At 35.0% G+C, this 22,084-nt stretch overlaps 1 protein-coding gene and 1 pseudogene across 1 annotated transcript; both read left to right on the top strand.

Annotated features, from left to right (window-relative positions):
• The first annotated feature begins 5,017 nt into the window (after positions 1-5,017).
• On the top strand, positions 5,018-7,471 carry LOC149287362 (protocadherin gamma-B5 pseudogene; annotated as a pseudogene).
• A 7,543-nt stretch (positions 7,472-15,014) lies between these two features.
• LOC149287361 (protocadherin gamma-A11-like) lies at positions 15,015-21,143 on the top strand. Its single transcript, XM_089493043.1, has 4 exons — positions 15,015-15,122; positions 15,700-15,755; positions 18,018-18,106; positions 20,917-21,143. The coding sequence occupies exons 1-4, from the start codon at positions 15,015-15,017 to the stop codon at positions 21,141-21,143; spliced, it is 480 nt and encodes a 159-aa protein (XP_089349169.1).
• Positions 21,144-22,084: the final 941 nt, after the last annotated feature.

The raw sequence follows: 22,084 nt of genomic DNA, 5'->3' as shown, positions 1-22,084 counted from the left end.
ATCTGAATGTTGCAGACAGGATAGACAGAGAGGCACTATGTGGGGACACAGAAGATTGTTTCTTAACAGTTGATGCGGTGGTAGAAAATCCCCTTAATGTTTTCAGTGTTAGGATAGACATAAAGGATATAAATGACAATCAACCAAAGTTTATTTCAGAAAGGATTGAATTGGAACTGAGTGAACATACATCACCAGGAGCTAAGTTTATTTTGCAAAATGCTGAAGATTTGGATATTGGTATTAATTCTTTGCAAAATTATAGACTGGGTGTCAATCAACATTTTGTGTTAGGCAAAAAGAAGAATGCAGATGGCACTACTTTTCCAGAACTTATATTAGATACTGCTTTGGACCGCGAAAAGCAAACCAAACATGAATTAATTTTAACAGCATTTGATGGAGGAAATCCCGTGCAAACAGGCACTGCTGTAATTACAATTATTGTTACAGATGTTAATGATAATTTCCCCATATTTACCCAAGAAGTTTATAAAGTTAACATAAAAGAAAATATCCAATTGAATTCCACAGTTCTTCAAGTCAATGCAACTGATAAAGATGAAGGGATAAATGCGCAAATAACATACTCTTTTAGTACTACGGCAAAACCGATTCTTCGTGCTTTCACTATTAATCCAACAAATGGAGAAATTAAAAACAAGGGAACTTTAGATTTTGAAGAAACAAAACTTTATGAGTTCTCTGTACAAGCAAAAGATGGAGGTGGCCTAGCAGCTCATGCCAAGGTAGTAATACAAATCTTGGATGAAAATGACAATGCACCGGAGATAGCCATTACCTCATTGTCCACTCCAATTCCCGAAGATTCTGCCCTGGGCACTGTGGTTGCTTTGATTGAAGTTCGTGACTTAGATTCTGGAGAAAATGGCGAGGTTGACTGTGAAATCATAAGCGATGTCCCTTTTAAACTAGTATCATCATCTACCAACTTCTATAAAATTGTTACCATAAGTAACATGGATAGAGAACAGATGTCATCTTATAATGTCACAATTCAAGCCAGTGACAAAGGGTCACCTCCACTTTCTTCTAGAAAATCAACCAGATTGGACATTTCAGATATCAATGACAATGCCCCTGTTTTTCAAAAAATGACCTACATTGCATATGTCCCAGAAAACAACTTACCTGGAGTCTCAATATATAGCGTTCAGGCAGTCGATCTAGATGCAAATGAAAATGGCAAAATAACCTATTCAATTGAAAGTACTGAAAGTACTGAGGAGCACCCCATGCCTCCCTTTATTTCCATTAACCCAGTGACTGGGGTTATTTATGCACAGAGAGTTTTTGATTATGAGCAACAAAAGGAATTTCAAGTTGAAATTATTGCAAGAGACAGTGGAACCTCACCTCAAAATAGCAGTACAATGTTAAGAATTTGCATTGTAGACCAAAATGATAATGCACCAAGATTTCTATTTCCATCATCGGAAAGTGATGGCTCACCTATGTATGAGTTGGTTTCATTATCCTCCGAAAAAGGCTCTTTGGTGACAAAGGTGGTGGCTGTGGATGAGGATTCAGGACACAATGCATGGCTCTCTTACAGTTTTTTGCAAGCATTAGAGCCAGCCTATTTTGTCATCGACCAGCACACTGGTGAGATAAGGACTACTCGGTTATTTCAAGAACGAGATGTGCTAAGGCATCTAGTTGTTGTCATTGTAAGAGATAACGGAACCCCTCGTCTCTCTTCTAGTGTTACTCTAAACCTGGTTGTTGCTGATAATTTTCAACAGGTGCTTCCAGAACTCAACAGCCAACCCAGCAAATCAAACTCTAAATCGACTTTACAGATCTATTTAGTAATAGCATTAGCACTGATTTCTTTTTTATTCTTGTTGATAGTAATGATTGCTATCATATCTAAATACAGAGGTTCCAAGTCAACCACCCCATTTGGCTCAATGAGTACAAATCTTTATCGTCCTGTTGACCCCAGGTTTCTTTCTATGTTTAATAATGGAACTTTACCATTGCCTTACTCATATGACATGTGTGTAACGCTGGATTCAAGTGAAAGGGACTTTGCCTTTCTAAAAACTCATCAGAACAATCCAGTTGAGAGCCTGCTTGATGCTGATGATTCAGGGATTGGAAATGAAAATGCTGCAAGTTTTATGCCTTCTGGTGATCTTACTCAGGTGAGTATAATATAAATACGTTAAAAAAAAAGGTGATAAGGTGGTAAGAAAAGTAATAGTTAACAATAATTTATGTAAACTTTTAAATGTTGCTCACATGATTAAGTAGATATCTACTTTTAAAAGGAGTAAATATATAAAGAAGCAGGGAGTGAAAATAAATAGTGATATATACAGGTATGTAAAAATATTCAAATCTTATAAAGTCATGCAACATGTCTGGTGATTTTTTTTGAAGGTCAGGTATATTTGTACACAACAAAGAAAATAACAAAAAAAATAGTGCTCTCTGTTTGTTAAAGTGGTGTTTAACACACGACAATTTGTGGTGCAACATATGCTATTTTCTGTTGGGCACAATTGTATAAATACAAAAAAGGAAAGGTCACAGTAGATTGCATTAAGGGATAACCTGTGTTGCAAGTACTTATAAATATTTATGTTGCTCCTCAGCATATGTCAGATCTTGTGCATGGGACATGGGACATCAATAAGCAAACTTATTCACCATCAAGTCATAACCAAAAAAGTCGAGTGAGCTGGTACTGTTTGCGTTAAAAAATCAGTGATGCTTCTAATTGTCAGTGCTCTTTTTTAAGTTGTAGATTTGATCTGTACATGCCATGTTTGGGTTTTTATGGTGGTGTAGACATCATTTATTAAATTTGATTCAGAGCAAAAATATCCAGTTTAGTCAAAAACAAAAATGTACTCAACCCTGTCGCCGAAATGTTGTGCGTAGAAAAATCAGGTCTAAATGGTTGTATTTATTTTGTATTTTATAAGAAATTGAATGTATGATACCCTTTACATTGTTTTATTGTGTGTTTGTGTTACTGTGGTCCTTAGGTTGGAGTATGTCAAGTTTAGTTGTGTAGCTCATTGATAGAGATTTCAGGCCAAATAATTACCCTTGCTGTAATGCAGTCTTTGGTCTTTCTTTCCAACAAATTAGTTTGATTGACATGTTGAACAAACTAACAGTGAAATTATGGAGAATAACAAATGAAATGTGTTAACCTTAAGTAAGGCTTGCTCTAAAGAAATGATACCTGCCAACTGGGAGGGTAGGTGACTATATTTAGTTCTGGTTGAGTTATTAAGACTTGTTACAATGTGAATGAATGTAATGTGAAAAAACGCAATGACAATGGTAAATATACATTTGTTAGCAATTTCCTTACAATCCCCCATCATTCTATGAGTGATTCTTGATTATTGTCCGGATAGTATGCAGGGTTACATTATATGCACACCAGCTCAGTTGTTGCTTTGTGATTATTCTATTGTATATGCCATTAGGATACAATATACAAGCTGGCTCAATTCTTGAAACCGGAATGAATGCATTGGAAGTATTCACCTATACTTAGAGAGTATAAAATGCTAAAGTAACCTTGTAAGATGTGTTGAGAGAGCCCCTTCCCCATGTATTGTTTTGGGGGGTTTTGTCACATGACTTGGTGTCTTGAAACATGACAACTCGAATGAGAGATTAGTTTATGGTGCTATGATAACACTGAGCATATCTGGAAAAAAATATCTATTGAATTAATTAACCCCTTAAGGACAATGGACGGTCCCTAAACAATGCATTTTGAGCCTGTTCATGTACGGGCTTTGTCATTAAGGGGTTAAAATCTGATTTTGTTAGTAAACACTCAATGGGCCCAACTGTGCAACATGAAGATTCATGGGAATACTGTCAGGGGCAGGAAACACTACCCACTTTCCAGTTCTTGCCATGGTGTTAAGGGGGAATGTGGGTGTAAAAAGTTAATGGTAAAACCAGCCCTCGGGTTCATTTGTGCTTTCCCCACAGAGCCCAGATCAACTACACCTTACATCCAAACCTGTTTAACCCATGACCCCAACACTTTATTCACTGTCATCAGCAAGTTCTGTTTAGAGTCTTTAAAGATACCTAAGGAGGTTTTGGTAACTCCCATAACTGATCAACCTCTATAAAAAAATACAATTTATTAAAAAAAGGTAAAACCTCCAAAATTAGAAAAATGGTAACGTGATTACTCCGGCTATTCCGGAAAGTTATAAATTCAACTTTAGAACACAAGGACAGAACTGATTAAATTATATTTAATCTGAAGGTGTGAGTACTACTGTATTGCTTTATGTATAGGCAAAATGGGTCTTAAATCTCTGTTTCTATTAGAGACTTGTCACTTAATGCTGTTTTAAATATTTAGTTTCTTTTAAAATGTGTTAGAATGCCTGATCCAGCAGCTATTCTTCTAGATTTAATAGATTCAATTATTGACTTCTGCTCAGTGATCATAAGATATATATATATATATATATATATATATATATATATATATAACTGTAATTCATGGCACATAATATAGTGCAGCATTTTACATGGGCTGGTCAACAACATGTGAACTACATATCCAGAAACAAATGCCACCATCATGTGTATTTATATTTCCTCACTTATGTACCAAATTGTATTTATGCTTCAGAATAAAAAAAAACAGTTTTTTGGTTTTTTTTATATATTCCTGCCTAAAATTGGGAGAAAAGGTAGAATTTCATTAGTACTCAATCCACTTCTGAAAAAAATATAAATAAACCTGAATAAGGCCTGCAATTCCTAGTAGAAACACTGTGTGCCGCTGTTGTCCAATAAGGTGAAAATGTTAGAAAGATTAGTTGAAGTATACAATGTGCTGATATAGCAGCGTTGAAAAATGACACAGTTTCCAAAGCACGATTCTTAGGATCACAATCTCCAAACATCAGTGGATTTTGCATCGTTTCTTTGACTTCTATTGGATTTAAGGAACATTACTTCAATACACTGAACAGGATAAAAACTTCTAACAATGGATTTTCAGAAAATACAAGAAAGAAAGATTTGGAAAACAGTAAAATGGCAAGTAATGTATTTTGCACTAATTTGTTCTTATAGTGGAATCTCTGGTCAGCTTCATTACTCTATCCATGAAGAGACAAAGAAAGACTTTTTAGTAGGAAATATTGCTAAGGATCTGGGCTTAAAATTCCAAGAACTGGCAAAAAGAAAATTTCGCATTTCTTCTGTCACATCAGAACGTTTATTTTATGTGAATTTAGAAAATGGCAATCTCTTTGTATCAGATAGAATAGACAGGGAATCTCTTTGTGAAATGACAACAAATTGTGTACTGAAGCTCGAAGCAGTAGTTGAAAATCCCTTCCAAGTGTTTCATGTGGAGGTTGAGATTCTGGATATAAATGATAATCCACCCATCTTTTCTAAAAATGTGATAAATTTAGAAATAAGTGAATCTACACCTACTAGAACTCGCTTCGTACTTGGAAATGCACTTGATCCAGACATTGGAATGAATTCTCTGCAAAGCTACAAAATAAGTGAAAACAATTATTTTAAATTAGGGCAAAAGACTAGTGCTGATGGGCGAAAATATCCAGAACTTATTTTGGAAAACCCTTTAGACCGTGAAAAACAGTCAACCCTTGAACTAATTTTAACAGCTTCAGATGGTGGGAATCCCATCAAAACAGGTACAGCTGTGATCAAAGTTATTGTTAGCGATGTCAATGATAATACCCCGATATTTCAAAAAGATCTTTATGAGGTTAGCATGGTAGAAAACACACCAACTGAATCTTTGGTTCTTCACTTGAATGCTGTTGATGGAGATGAAGGATTAAATGGGCAGGTGACATATGCTTTCAGCCACATCACAAAAATTGGACAACAGGTTTTTACACTAAACTCTCAAACAGGCGAGTTAAAAACTAAAGGTCAACTGGATTTTGAGACAACAAAAGCTTATGAAATGATTGTGGAAGCTGAAGATGGTGGAGGCCTAGTTTCACACTGTAAGGTTGTTATAAATATTGTTGATGCTAATGACAATGCTCCTGAGATAATACTGACATCTGTCTCCAGTGTGGTATCGGAGGATTCTTTACCTGGTACTGTCATTGCTTTGATTAATATTCGTGACTTGGATTCAGATTTAAATGGAGATGTAAAATGTCAGCTAGAGGGTTCATTGCCATTTGAAATAATATCATCGTCTAGCAGCTATTACAGGCTTGTGACTTCAAGTACCTTGGACAGAGAAGACATGGATTCCTACAACATCACCATCAGAGCAACAGATAAGGGTTCTCCTTCTCTGTCTACCACCAAAACCATTAAATTGGATGTTTCAGATGTGAATGACAACGCACCTATTTTTGAGCAAGCTGAATATGCTGTTTTTATTCCAGAAAACAAACCATCAGGATCATCAATCTACAGCATACAGGCCTCTGATCTAGATATCCATGATAATTCTAAACTTGTTTATTCCATTGTCAGTAAAAATATAGATAATGTACCAGTGTCTAGTTACATTTCCATTAATTCAATGACAGGTGTTCTTTATGCACAGCGGCAATTTGACTACGAGCAGCTAAGAGAATTTGATTTCCAAATTATGGCTAAAGATAATGGCTCCCCATCGTTGCATAGCAACGCCACTGTAAGAATATGCATTACAGATCAAAATGATAATTCCCCACGGATTCTGTACCCCTCAACAGATGGGTCAGCTTTATTTGAAATAGTTCCACGTTCTTCAAATAAAGGCTACCTGGTGACTAAAGTGGTGGCTGTGGATGCTGACTCTGGACATAACGCTTGGCTCTCCTACCAGTTTCTCCAGGCTCCCGAAAAATCTTACTTTACGATCGGTCAGCACACTGGTGAAATCAGGACATCACGTGTTTTTCAAGATACGGAATTGTTGAAGCACAAAGTTATAGTCCTCGTAAAGGATCATGGAAACCCCCCACTTTCGTCAACTGTAACACTAAACTTGGTGGTCACAGAGAATTTTCAAAAGGAAGTTTCAGAAATGAATATCCAATCGAAAAAATCAGATTTCCAATCTAATTTAAATGTGTACTTAGTAATAGGCCTGGCTATAATTTCATTTTTGTTCACGATAACTGTCATGCTCGCTATTATCTTGCGATGTCGAAAGCAAAGCAACCCACAAGCTTTTGGCTCTCTAGCAACAGATATGTATTCACAAGTTGGATCTAAATTTCCAACAAATTTCAATAATGGAACGTTGACCCTTCCATACCCTTATGATGTTTGTGTAGCTCTGGATTCAACTGATAATGAATTTACATTTATTAAACCAACTCAGAATGTTCCGACAGATACCCTTATAAGCACAGACGATTCAGGCATTGGAATCAATGCATTAAATGACTCTACACTCACTGATTGTAATACACAGGTGAGATTTCTTTATTTCATTTTAGCACTTTAAGTCATAGGGTTTATTTAAGTTAAAATGTGGCCAATAAAAGTATGTATATTTATGTTTAACAGAAGTACTCTATTTTAAATGGTGATCGGGCACTTGTATTGCAAGTGTAGTAGACAATGGTAATTGTCAGATTCATTAAAACATATTAGATGCCATACTTTGTAGAAACATCATCCAAGTTGACTTTTTTAATGAATTCATCAATAACAGATTATTGGTATTCATTGTCTTTGTGGTCAGTTACTAGTTTACATGTAGGTCTTGTAATCACAAGTATGCCTGGGTGAAATAGAATGGGCTCAAGCCTGTCACCTCGCTTACACTGGCTTGTCAGCAGGCGATGAGCATGAGCGAGAATTGATCTCACTCCTTCTTTTTAAGTACTTTGGTAGGTGAGTAGCGCTAGCTTTGTGCGTGGCTCAACAAGCCTTTCCTATGTGTTGGGGTTGGCTCACCCATCTCTACTGGGAAACCAATCAGTTCCATGTGTTTAACTTTTTAACATTTTTGGGACAGTAACAAACAGATTTAGTAAGGACGGCACTGATTGAATTTACCAAGCAGTCAAGATCTTGTCATACGTTGTTATGTATGAGGGTGGTTATAACTATAGCAAGGGTTCATCAAGAACTAGGATTGTTCTATTAGCTGAAAATATTTTATATTCTGCTTGTCAACATTATGTCAGAGCATGTATAATTGAGTTTTCATGGTGATACTTTGAAACAGAAAAAAAAAAAAATGTAATAAAGAACAAAAAAATGGCATGAGCATTTCTTAATATTAGAATAATTAGATATTGAATAGTCTTAAATTTTTCTGCAATCAGGGTATAAAAGGTATAATCTCACCTTTCTATATCTGCTTGGTATGGTATTGCGGCTTGTCTCTTGTAAGGCCGTTATTCCAGAAGTAGGAATCAACTCTATATCAGTACCTATGACAATATAATATGATATGCCACTTGTATAAAAATAAAGTGTTTGTTATGGTGAATCTGGTACAAACAGTGATGTCTCCTCGGCTAGGCCGACTAGGCCTAGGGTGACAGTTCTAGGGGTCTAACCGGGGCCGAGGCTCCCTTGCCTGCCACTACTTCATGTGCCAGTTGGGAGATCTCTTTATAACCAGTACAACCTCTACAATGACCTTACATTGCACACCGCCATAGTACTGGGTTCTGCCCCAGCTGCAGTATAAATAATAGGTGAGCAGCTGGGGCAGAACCCAGCTAAGATGCATTAATGGGCACAAAACACAGGTAATATTAACCCAAAATAACCAATAAACCAGTACAAGTAAAGTTTTTAACAGGACAAGGATATCATTTTCAGCCTGGTCCACATAAGCACAGATGTTTATTATGCTCTCAAACAGTATTTTATTTTTATGTTGCATAATAATAATGCAATACTTTACATACAAAATGACATTTGTTTTATTATTTGCATGGAAACAGAGCTGGATATTGTTATAAATACGGGATTCATGTTTTGTTGAAATACCTTTTGTATGTATTGTACACACATAGAACTTGATGGATGACCGGTATTCAACAGTCTTTCTATTTTTATGTCATGTATATATTAATTCTATACACAATAGATTGGGAAATATTGTATCTGTTTTTTTTGTTGAAAAGATATTATCCAGTTTTTGAATAATACAATGCCTTCAAGACAAAAACTTTGAACGTCATATACACAGGATCATGTATATTCTGTATCATTCTACGTATTCTTAACAAAATATTTTTTGAATTCATCAATTTTGTTGGTGTTTTTGAAAACTATATTTTGACAGCTGAGAAGTGTATGTTGTGCGTGCATGTACTTTTTACCGCGTATGATCCATATTTTATTATTTCTTTTGTTTGTTTCTATTCAACTGTTTTGGTCTTGTGTTAGTACTTGTGCCAAATGTCATAATATGACATGCCTAATAACTATAAAAATGGATCATTTAGATGGAGCAAATGGTTCTTTGCAGCTGTAAATTTCTGCGTTCCTTTTTAGAATTAATTCATAGACCATGGTATTTAGCTCTTTTAACATTCAGTGGAAAATTGTATAGGAGGATTGTATAGAATGTATAGCAGGATTTTACACTAGTGAAATAAAAAGACTGTGAAAGGATAGGTTACTCCTCATCAACAGATTTTGTTTTTTCCAAATCTTTTAAATATTAAGAATAGAAACATATCCATGTCTGTATACTCACTATGTAGTGCGGAATCACCAGGAACACCTTCAAAGTAAGCCACATTTCTTTGGCAGAACATGCAATGTGATATTATGTGTATTTTTTATATCATTTATATCATGTAACATTGTTTGGTTTTTTGAGTATTTGGGAATAGTTTTTAGATGTTGTTTAGGATTTTTCTTAAAGCTGACTTAAAATGATAGCAGTGGCCATACCTGGTGTGATATCATCCTTAAAATGTTAGTAGATCTTAGTGAATGATTATGATTCTTGACAAATATTGAACAGATATGTGCCACCCATGTTAGAGCCCTTTTTACGCACAACCCCTTTTAATTCAATCTGATTCTGTTCATAAGCTGAGCTCATGAATGCAGCACATTTCATTTGTTACTGTCAAGCATGTAAATTACAAGGACAGCTGCTTCTAAGTGGAAGCTTACAGTATGCAACCAGTTGTTCACGCATATTGTTTTGTCAGTATTTTTTTGTGTATATTATAACTTTGTGTCCTTATGTTGGGGGTTGCTTTGGGTAATTGCCCCCTTACTCTATTGATATAATTGTGTTATTAGTGATAGAAAAAAAAAATAGACTATAGTTATGTTGTCCATTTTCCAGAAGCACTCTACATGTTGGTAATATTTGAGTGTAGTGGTAACATTAAATCCTGGCTATATTATTTGGTCATCCAAAGACCAAATGATTAAATGAATGAGATAATAGCTAATCTATGGATGGCTGGATGTATATCGCATTTATTCCACTAGAGGGCAATATTTCTTCCAACAGTGATTTGCCATTGGATAAATTGTTCAATAATATTGTAGCTCTAAACATTTATGGAGGATGTCCGGTTTTATTTAACCCCTTAACGACAATTGCCGGTCCTGGCACGACACGGAAAAGCATGTGCTTTACGACAATTGACGTGCCAGGACCGGCACGTCTTTAAACGGGTGCAGAAAGCGATCTACTTTCGCTTTCTGCACCCAAAAAGCGTTGCTGAATGCCTCGACATCGAGGCATTCAGCAACGCCGCGATCGGCACGAAGGGGCCATCTCTGGCCCCTCCACGGGGCGTCAACATCCGCCATACTTTGTATGGCGGCGGACGCCCGTTTTAAAAGCGTTTAGGAGGCGATCAACGATCGCCTCCTAAACTTAAATGGTGTCGCTGGAATGCCTCGATCAGGAGGCATCCAGCGACACCAAACACTTACCTTTCGGTGGGCTGTGACCGTTCCGGAGAGCGGTCACAGCCGCAGCTGCCGGTGATCTTCGCCATCAAGGAAGATGGCCGCCACCCTGCAAGAGAAACAAGCAAGTTTTAAAAGCTCGCTAGACGGTCTCCAGACCATCTAGAGAACTCTGGCTCCACTTGCAGGTTGAATACAGGTACTGCATTCACCATGCAAGTCAATGGAGCCCAGCTTTCTAATCACATTGTGATTAGTAAAAAAAAATTTAAAAAATAAAATAAAATTTATAATTAGAAAAAAATAGTAAAAAAACAGTAAAATGTAAAAATCATTTCCCACTGATGTCACTATCAGGGGAACCTCCAAGTTGAAAAAAAAATGTTTAAAAATTTTTTTTAAAAAAGGCAACAAAATATAAAATATATATATAAAAAATATATTTTTGTGAGCAAGTCCTAAAATTTGCATATTAGCTTAAAACAATTCTCGCATGGAAAGAGTTAAAATACTGGCATATTAAATGCCCGTGGGGTGTCTACTTTTAAAAAAGGTATGATTTGATGGGGTAAATTGAATTGGCCAGGTTCAACAAGGTCCCAATTAACACCGGGGGAAGGATGGCCACACATCTAATTTCCAATTAGAAAAATGCACACGTACCAAATGTGGCCTTTTAGTTCCCCCAAAAAATGACAAATTCATGCATGTGGGGTATCACTGTACTCAGGAGATGTTGCTGAACACATATTGGGGTGTCGTGTGACAGCGGCATATACCAGGAGCTGTAAATTCATACATAAAGTAGGTGTGTGTGGGAAAAATACACACACAAAAATACTACTGCAAACTTTGAAACAATGCTGGTGGTAAAATGTGTGCATGCAAAGAGTTAAAATACCAGCATTTAAAATACCCTGGGGTGTCTAGTTTTCAAAAATATATGGGTTTATTGGGCACACTGAAATGGCCCGGCTCAAAGATGTACCAAATAGGGCATGGGCAGTGGATCCCCAAATGCCAAAGTTCAACATTGAAAAATGCGCATGCCCCAAATGTGGCCCTTTTGCCCCCAAACAGCCAGGCAAAATCATTCATGTGGGGTATCACTGCGCTCAGGAGATGTTGCTGAACACATATTGGGGTGTTTTGTGATAGTGACATAAACGAGAACATTTTAATTCATACCTGAAGTAAAATGTGTGTGGCAAAACAAATGCAAAAAAATGACTACCACAAAGTTTGACAAAGACTGGTGGTAGATATGGTGCATGGAAAGAGTTAAAATACTAGCATTTGAAATACCCTGGGGTGTCTAGTTTTCAAAAATATATGACTTGATGGGGTAAATTGCATTGGCCGGGTTCAAAGATACCCGACATGGCACATGGGGGGAAGAATTACCAGATTTGGAAAAAATGGCTTTGAAATAGCAAAACGCTACCTGTACTTATTGCCCCATAATGGGTAGAAAAAAGCAAAAAAACATAAAAACATTGGGTATTTCTAAACTCAGGACAAATAGTAGAATCTATTTAGCAGGTTTTTTCATTACCTTTTATAGATGAGTAAAAGATTTTTCAACTAAAAGTTAGAAACAGTCATTTTTTTCTACGTTTTTCACCATATTTTATACTTTTTTTAGTAGTAAATAATAAGATACAATCAAAACAATGTCATCTAAAGAAAGCCCTTCTTGTCCTGAAAAAAACAATATCTAATGTGTGTGGGTTCAGTAAACGGGAAAGAAGAAAATTACAGCTAAACACGAGCAGCGCAGAAATGTTAAAAAGGCCATTGTCACGAAGGGTACAAAAAGTAAAATCAGCCTTTGTCACGAAGGGGTTAAGGTAGTCTGTTTATTTCAGTAGATGCAGTAGGCCAATAGAAAAGGTGGCCTGCATCTAGTTTTGAGCACCCATTAAAATGATTGTGCGGAGTCTCCTTAGGAAGGGGGAAGCCATCTTCCATCACAGAGCTGTGTAAAGCACCCATGACCCTAATATGGAAAAATAAATAAAAGTACAAATTGAATAGGATAAGTTGATTCTTATACTTTTTTTATAAGGATTGTTCAATAACTGGTAGGGCATCCATCACCATTCTAGATGAGCATCAAAAAAATAATTTCAATGCAGTTAAGATAAAACTATAAGCATTTTAATCTTGATTGTTAGATTTAAAAGGTCATTGTGTTACTAATGTGGATTTTGACAATATCAAAGATTATACTTATTAAAGTCTTCTTTGTTCTCATATATCTCCCAGCCCCAAAGCACTACACCATTCAAGGTGCTTTGGGACCCTGTGCAATGACTGCATTGACTTTATAATAAAGTGAAAATATGAAAAGAAGAACTTAGCTTTTGACAGAATCACAATGTCTCTGTATTCTTTTTCTCAACTATATAATTTAGTTATTGCTCCTGCTGCATTGTGTGTAATATTTCATTTTAAAAAATCGGCTCTGGTTGGTAAAACAACTGAATGGGAAATAGGGAATACATTTATACAATTTAGCTTCAACTCTTGCTGCATGATTGAAGTTCATATTAAATGTTTTATTTTTTTTCTGAAAATGTTTATTTTTATAGCACTCATAATTTTCATATTCCCATTGATCTTCATTTGAGACTGATACAACTTGTTTTCAATAAAGCAGCCTTTAACTTGGGCATACTTACTACTTATGTGCTTTAGTACATAGGTATCAAGGTCATGTCTAAGTACAGCTGGTCATGTGGGTTGATACCCCTGTGAATTGATTTGAAACTATTATCCAGTAGAGGGCAGTGGTTTTCCCAAACGGAAACTAGAAATTATTTCAAGTGTTCAAATACTAGAATTTTTGGCATTTTCAACATTTATGTTAAGCCATCATTTAGTTACTTCGATGTTTTAGTCCATATCAACATTGTCTGCATTACTGCCTGTTTATTTGTATGCAGTCAATAGAAACCAGAAATTAGGACACATACGGCCAGTATGCAGGTTCGAAGACATTTAAAAAAGCATTTAATATTTGTATTCTATGGTAAACTTCCCAAACATATGAGGTGCTTTAAGATCAGTGTATTTTCAGTAGGTATTGGTATGTGGAATGAGGGTTGCTGAGGCTATATAGAAAAGAAAATATGGCTTTTGAAACAAATATTATGGCAAAATATTATGTGATGATTTATTGAACCTAAATATATAACAGTATGATAAGAAACTGGTGTTGTAGAAGTTCATGTTATTATGCATTGACATATTACAATGTGGCACGTATCTATGACTGGGAGCACTGGTAAGGCTTAGCTAATATAGACCGTAAATAAATGTATGACTTCATAACGATCATAAATTAAAGAGTTAATCAGTTTGTAAAATGTTACAGTATGTCTGTATGTATTATAACGAACCATCATTACTATTGTAATTTCAAAACAAGAATAGTCATTGAATAGATTCTTTCTGTGAATATCTTCTCTGACTAACAATAAGTATAGCTAGCACTGTTTCTATATTTGCTATTTATATTTAGAGGTTGGTAAAGAGAAAACATGATCTGACATGACCATTTAGCTTAATTATACGGAATAATTGACAGCGCAAGATGAACTGCTAATTACATATGTCCTATGAACTATGCTTTTTCTTGGCTATGATTAATCATGGGCAAATTAAATCAGACACAGCATGTCTGGGCATCAACGCAAATCAAAATACAGCAGGTGAGGCAGTTGTGGTGATACATGACAACTGTCCCAGACCCAAGTCCTTGGCCTCTAATAAGAGTAGTAGTCATCATTTATTTGGATTCATTAATTGTCATTCCAACTGACTGTTTAAACCACATCATAAGTACATGATTATGTTTGCATCATGAACTTTAGTAAGTTTAATTTTTGTCACCACAAAAGGAACATAGGATCATTCCAACAGAGGGATGGGTACCGTCAATGTATTTTATTTTTGCTGTTTATTATCATTTAAAAAATGAATTGCTATCATAACAAGTCGACGTGGCATGAAACTTTTTTACTGCCAAGAAAACAGCTACAGACGCCTTAATTATTCAAACTATAGTTTGTAGAATGATTTAGAAGAGAAGGGACAGTTTATTTAGCTGCTGATGCTGAGTTCAGCATGCTATTATGTCGCTTATCTTCTCTGCAGAAGGTGTCCTGACCACGCAAGAGCTGGTGGTGTCCAAAAAGCATGTTTTGGACACCGCCAGCTCCTGTGTGGTTAAAGACCAGATCGTAAAGTAAAGACAAGAGACAAGATAACAGGTCCAAGTGGGGTATGCTTCCTTACAGTTAGTGAAGTAAGCAGGATTCGTCCTAAGTAGAACAAGATTCAAATAAAGTAAGTATTGTGTTCATTTTTTTTCCCCAGTGGTACATAAAATTGGAGGTAATTGAAGGCACATACTGCCCCGGAATAATGAATACTTTCCTAAGGTTGTTTGAGTTATTCTAACACAGATGAATGCAATGATAATATTTAACACTGGTTTTAAGAACAGCTGGACGATAGGGTATTCCAACTTGTATGTTAAATATTTTCTGTTAATAAATTGTGGTCATCAAGATATTTTATATTTGTATTTATACATATTTGTACATATATTTATGTATGGATACTATCATAATCAATGTTATTATTATTGTCAAGCAAATATATTGTTCTTTATATTTTTACCTTTTTGTAAAGCTATACTATATAGGATCTTTGGAAATTGCTGTAAAACATAATATTCTGAATTGATTTTATGAAAGTGTAATATGACCGAACGCAGAACATCAAGTAAAAACACCAATTTGGTTCTTTCAGCAGGCACAACCTAACACAGACTGGCGGTTTTCACAGGCTCAAAGGCCGGGACCCAGTGGGTGAGTACTCTGATTGGATGTTTTTAAACTGGTGTTATAATTAATTATTAAATTGATGAGAACAACATTTTATGTAAGAGGTAGAATTACTGCTCTGCTTTTTATGTAACATTTTGACTCGTTTAGCTCAAAGTGGGCGATTTTCCACGTGGAATGTTCCTAATGCCATATTAATCCTTGGAGTTGCCCAAGGAACAGGTGACAAAAATAAAATATGGTTATTTCGATAGATAGTCATTAGTGGCGTATTTATAATTCAAATATTATAGAGGGAGTGTATATTATGGGTTCGAAAGGTATGAAGCATCTTAAATCATTGTGAAAATGTAGAGATGTGCACAGCTGCAATCTCAACCAGCCAAGAAAACAATATATAACATAAAACAAATACTTGTGGTCTCAACACACCCAAAGTGCATAAAATAAATAAATGGCACCTTTAGATTTGGGGTCACAAAGATGCTCCAAGTAAAACATGAAAAAACAAAGAAAAATATTTATAATGCAATATTTCTATTAAAGTCGTCGTAGGCAGTGCCCTGTGGACAGGACACCGCTCATATGATCCATATCAACTGAAGACCCATAAGGTCACTGTGCTCCTTGTTCCAAAATCCATTCCTTGACATTCAAGAAGATAAAAACCATTGGTATTAAAAAAAACATTTTATTCAATAAAAACAAAGCAGCAATTATCTTACATTAAAAAGGTGATATGCTCCATTTGTTCCAGGTTCTTTTCTCTCTACAATGCGTCGAATTAATCCAGCGGCCTTCATCTAGTGTATCTTGTCAGGTTTATAAATCCTCCCATGATCTTGAATCGTTGTTTATGATGGATCATTTCATCTTTGTGCAGAGCCATTAGAAGAAGCACTAACAGAACACTCCCATGCAGAAGAAATGCATATAATTATATAAATAGCTAACTAAACATATCAAACTACAGAGAGAAAAATAAAAAACATTTAACTCTGCAAATGGAGGAATTTTATGTAGCTGCACCTGCTTAGTTGTATGCAATCTGGAGATCCTTTAAGCAGAAATTAAAGAACTGATTTTGGAGGATGAAGGTACCCAAATAAAATATTGGTCCCTATTTTATTAATTAACTCATTGGAAGAGATGTGACGATGAAGCCAAAGCAACACAAAGAAAACTAAAGTTATTCTAGAGCACGTAATCCAACATTTAACATTTAAGTAGCAATAATTTATAAAAAATAAATGTTTCTTTGTGTTGCAAGCCTATGGTGTCTAGTACCAGCAATATCTGAGGGCACTGTTCACTATTTCCTGGTGAACGTGACGCAATAATGTTTCCTGATCCAATATACACATTGGAAATGCCTACTGATACCGCATCTATACCATTACACGTTATGCGGTCTTAAAAGGACACGATGCAAACATATATTGTGATGCCAGCGAATTATTTATTTATGGATAACTCAAAGGATTTATTTATGTATTGATACATGGAATTTGACTGCAGATAATAACCTTTCGGCCCATATAGCCTGTCCAAAGACTGAAAGAAAGACAGGATAAGAACAGTCAAAGGCACCAGAGGAAAACTGAGGAATAGTACCGTGAACAATAACTCTCTGAGTTTTATATATAGATTATCAATCAAACCTGTTATACTCTTGGCACTTGTAAAAGAAATAGAAAACTGAAAGCATGTTGCTTTGCTTTCGGATAATAATAGAGTATATCGGAGCTAACAATGATCTTAATTAACAGTAATGTTCAAAAATCTAATTTATGGCACATCACTCTTGATTATACCCTATACAAATGGTTCTTATTTGCCATTAAATTCTATGTTTCTATGAAATAAAATGCTGATTTACAGAATTCAGAGTATGCTAAACTACATTGTTTTTCAGGTACAGTTTGTTAACCCTTAAAAAATGATGCTGACAAAGCAAATATTTGGGTCAATTTGAATCAGTTTCTTCAGCAATAAAGACACTTTCTAACATAAACTAGAACATGATATATAAATACAATATATTAACAAACCACAACCATATTTAATTGTAGAAATGGGGTTAGTCGGAGCAGGTGAAGTTCAAGGCCTTATATACCTATATCTGTGGATATAATAATAATATTAATAATAATAATAATAATAATAATAATATGTTCTTTTATTTTGCTTTTTCAGATTTATTGAGATGTATAGCAATATTGCAGTTAACAATATGATTTAAGATCAATAAAAATGGCTTAGCCGATGTCTTTTTGGTCCCTTTAGAGCTCAACCCACAGAAGAAGCTGGAGTGTGGCCAAACAACCAGTTTGAAACGGAGAGACTTCAAGCAATGATCTTGGCATCGGCAAACGGTCAGTTTTGATTTGTGAACAATAACTGTTTCATTGAATTTTTATTACCTAATTAATTGAGACACTTACTTTGGGTGTTACTTTTCTTTGTTACATACTACAAGCTTTTTTCTCATATAAACAGTGGAATCAGCACAAGCCACGAATACATATGTAGTGTGCTTCTAAAATGTGTTATCCTCAGGTTCATAGTTTTTTAGGACATTTTAGCAGGCTTATCTAAAACACATTTTTTATGGACTGCATAGATTTTAACTAAATAAAAATCAGATGTCATAGCTGTCCTGATTACATAAGGTATGTTTAATATATATTACCTAAACAGGGAGTTAGCAATAGAGGTTTTAGGTTTTGGTTTTAAATCAATATTGTAGTTTGCCTGTGTGGTTGTTTTATCACAGATTTGCCTTACTAATTAAAAAAATATACAAATCTGTAAATGAGTCTTTGTTTAACATACTAGAGCGGGTAATTATTATTTTGTATAAGTGGAACAGCACCTTCAAAGTGATTCATTTTAAAGGAAAAGGCATGTCATTTATTTTTATTTATAATCCATGGAGGCTGTTTGTGCCCTGCACAGTGTTTCTATGAGAAGCCGAGTTTCTCCATTTATCATGATCTCCATCCTCTAGGAGAAAACTATTTATCCCCAATTAGGATTTTTCAGGAGATAGATTGCTGATCACTGCATGATGTGAGTTTCATAAACCGAGACTAGAAGAAAATCGGTTACTTAATCATGCATAAATCCTTTGTAATATAGGGAAGTACGTTACAGGTGGTGGTCAGCAAAAATAAAAATAAGAGGTCTTAAGGACAAAAATAGCCCACATGGAAACCTTAACACCAGCGCACTTACATCCATGCAGATATCCAGAGATGTCCACTAGGGTAACCAAATCAGTCTTGTTTTCCAGGACATATTTTCAGCTATCGCTTACTATCACAAACTTCTTCTTCTAGCGTGTGTGGTGGTTAACCGATCATGCAGCTCATCATTTACCTGTTCATCAGCAACTTGTAAAAATTATATGTGTCCTGTGAAACATGGCCAATGTGGCCTGCCTTGGAGACAGTGCCATATATATATATATATATATATATATATATATATATATATATATATGTATATATATAGTTCACTTTGGAATACTGCTGTTTTTGCTGGAATCATTATTACTTAATGACTGTTTCTTACATTATGTTTTTCTTTTTTAATAAAGTAAAAATGAAAAGCCACCTTTAAATAGATTTTAAAGGCCAGAATTTACAAAAAGGAGCATTGTACATTTACAAGCCTTAACTTTTTTTTTGCAGCTATTTTAATATTTAATCACAACCCCTTGACAATTCAGTATGACTATATTGAGTGGTTTACTTTGCAGCGGCCATATATCTCATTAACCAAATATTGCTGCCCTGTAGGATGCAGACATTTTTTTAGAATCTCGCACAGATAAAGGGACTATATAGCCATCCCAACAATGATAAATCATATTATTATAATGCATACATAATGGTCCCCTACATCATTTAACCAAACAACTGAATGTTCCTTTTAACCATGTCAAAAAAATGTAACATTGCAAAAGAGAAACAACCCTTTGAAGGCTGACACAGAAGGTGACTGTTGCTCTTACAAAAATCAATATCCCGTATTGATTGACATCATTTACTGCATCCCTGTCTGTAATGGTCTCAGTTTGCAGCATATTCCACGCACTTATAATTTATAGGACATCTTGCTAAAGGCTGCAAGGTTTAGCCAAAAAGTTGACCATGTGCACAATAAACACTTTACTCGCTGCCAATTATGATCATTGGTCAAGAAACTTTATGGAACAATATACATCGCATACTGGTCATCTTATGGAGTGTGTGGCTTTGAGTCATCATATCATATCGCATGTGGCTTTGAGTCATCATGTCATATCGCATGTGGCTTAAATATTATTATTTAAAATGGAAACAATCCTTTATATTACATATACAATTTAATTCATTGAATCAACATGATTAAATTATTATTATATTATTAAAATAATTATATATTGTAATGTCATCATGTCATATCGCGTGTGGCTGATATAGCATTATTTAAAATGGAAATAATCCTTTATATTACATATACAATTTAATGCATTGAATCAACATGATTAAATTATTATTATATTATTAAAATAATTATATATTGTAATGTCATCATGTCATATCGCGTGTGGCTGATATAGCATTATTTAAAATGGAAATAATCCTTTATATTACATATACAATTTAATGCATTGAATCAACATGATTAAATTATTATTATATTATTAAAATAATTATATATTGTAATGTCATCATGTCATATTGCATGTGGCTGATATAGCATTATTTAAAATGGAAATAATCCTTTATATTACATATACAATTTAATTCATTGAATCAAAATGATTAAATTATTATTATATTATTAAAATAATTATATATTGTAATGTAAGGAACTTTCACTCTACTAGGAGGGTAGTAGATAAGTGGGACAGCCTCCCAGTAAAAGTTGTAGGGGTTAATACGGTAAGTGAATTTAAACATGCAAGGGATAGGCAAATGTTATCCTAAATCCAAGATGAGACCAAATACTATAAGTCTTTACAGCAGGAAAAACATGAGCAGACTTGATAGGCTGAATGTTTATTGTTATTCTATATAGTAATTTAGTACATGGGCATTCAGGTTTGATTTTGAAGCATACAATATTTTTATATCCACCGCTCCGTTTCTGTGTGTGCATTCTTTATTTATCGATTTGACTTTGAATCCTACAGAAGCAGCGGAAGGAAGCTCTGCGCTTGGTGGAGGAACAGGAACCATGGGTCTTAGCGCACGGTATGGACCACAGTTCACCCTGCAGCACGTACCGGACTACAGACAGAACATCTACATTCCGGGAACAACATCAACGCTCACTAATGCTGCTGGGAAACGTGACGGTAAAGCAGCTGCACCTTCAGGAGGCAACAAGAAGAAATCTGGGAAAAAAGATAAAAAGTAGTTTGGAAAAATCAATGAGAGAATTCAGCCCTGTTGATGAAAATGAAAGCCTTCCAGCCCAACCCAAACTCCCAGAGAAATGCATGAATGCCATTTGTAAAATCAGAAATGACCATTATATGAGAATAGCGAGAGAGAATGTAGCAGAATATCATGCCACTGAAGTTGTATCTTAAACTGGATGCCTATTCTCACCCAACATATGCAGTGGCAAAATTTGCCAGGTCCTTACTCAGCCCATAATATATACTCTTTACAATAACTTTTTCACATCTATAATGAGAGAACTACTTCCCATGAATATATTTATCCCAAAACAGTTATTATAAATAAAAATGCATAAGTGAATTTGTGAAATATTGCTGGCTTGAGGACAATGTATTCCTTTGTGGATTTTGTATACATATTTGTTACGCTTAGGAATAAGTTAGAACACTATATATTTTTTAAAAGGTTTTTAAAAACCTTTCTGCAAAAGCACCACAGGGCATTACAGTTATCTTCAATGGTTAGTTCACAAAAAAATGAAAATATAAAATAAATTTGTTTAACCCCTTAAGGAGAATGGGCAGTCCCTAAACCCATTGAAAACAATGCATTTTGAGTCCGTACATGTACAGGCTTTGTCATTAAGAGGTTAATTCTGACTTTCCTGTCTCACAAAACGCTAACGAGCCTTGTGCAGTGCCATCCTTTTTCAATGTTTTGATGTTTCTCTAAAAATATCAGAAATGTTTCGGAAAACTCGGTTAACAAAGTTGATCATTTTAGAGATGTCTCTTTGGGCTGTGAAAAAAATATTGCAAGCTGCTATGTAGAGGAATTGCTATTGGGGTAATATGTTTCTCTCTGCTCTTAAAGAGTAACTATAAAAGTAATTTAAATTTCTGCACATAGAATTGCATGTCTGATGTAAGCTTAATATAAACATGTTCCCTGGGG

The sequence above is a fragment of the Sceloporus occidentalis genome, unplaced genomic scaffold, assembly GCF_023333645.1.
Source record: "Sceloporus occidentalis isolate IW3139 unplaced genomic scaffold, rSceOcc1.0.p SCAF_62, whole genome shotgun sequence".
Lineage (NCBI taxonomy): Eukaryota > Metazoa > Chordata > Lepidosauria > Squamata > Phrynosomatidae > Sceloporus > Sceloporus occidentalis.
Note: the sequence above shows the minus strand (reverse complement) of the source record. Positions and strands in the feature narration are given on the sequence as shown.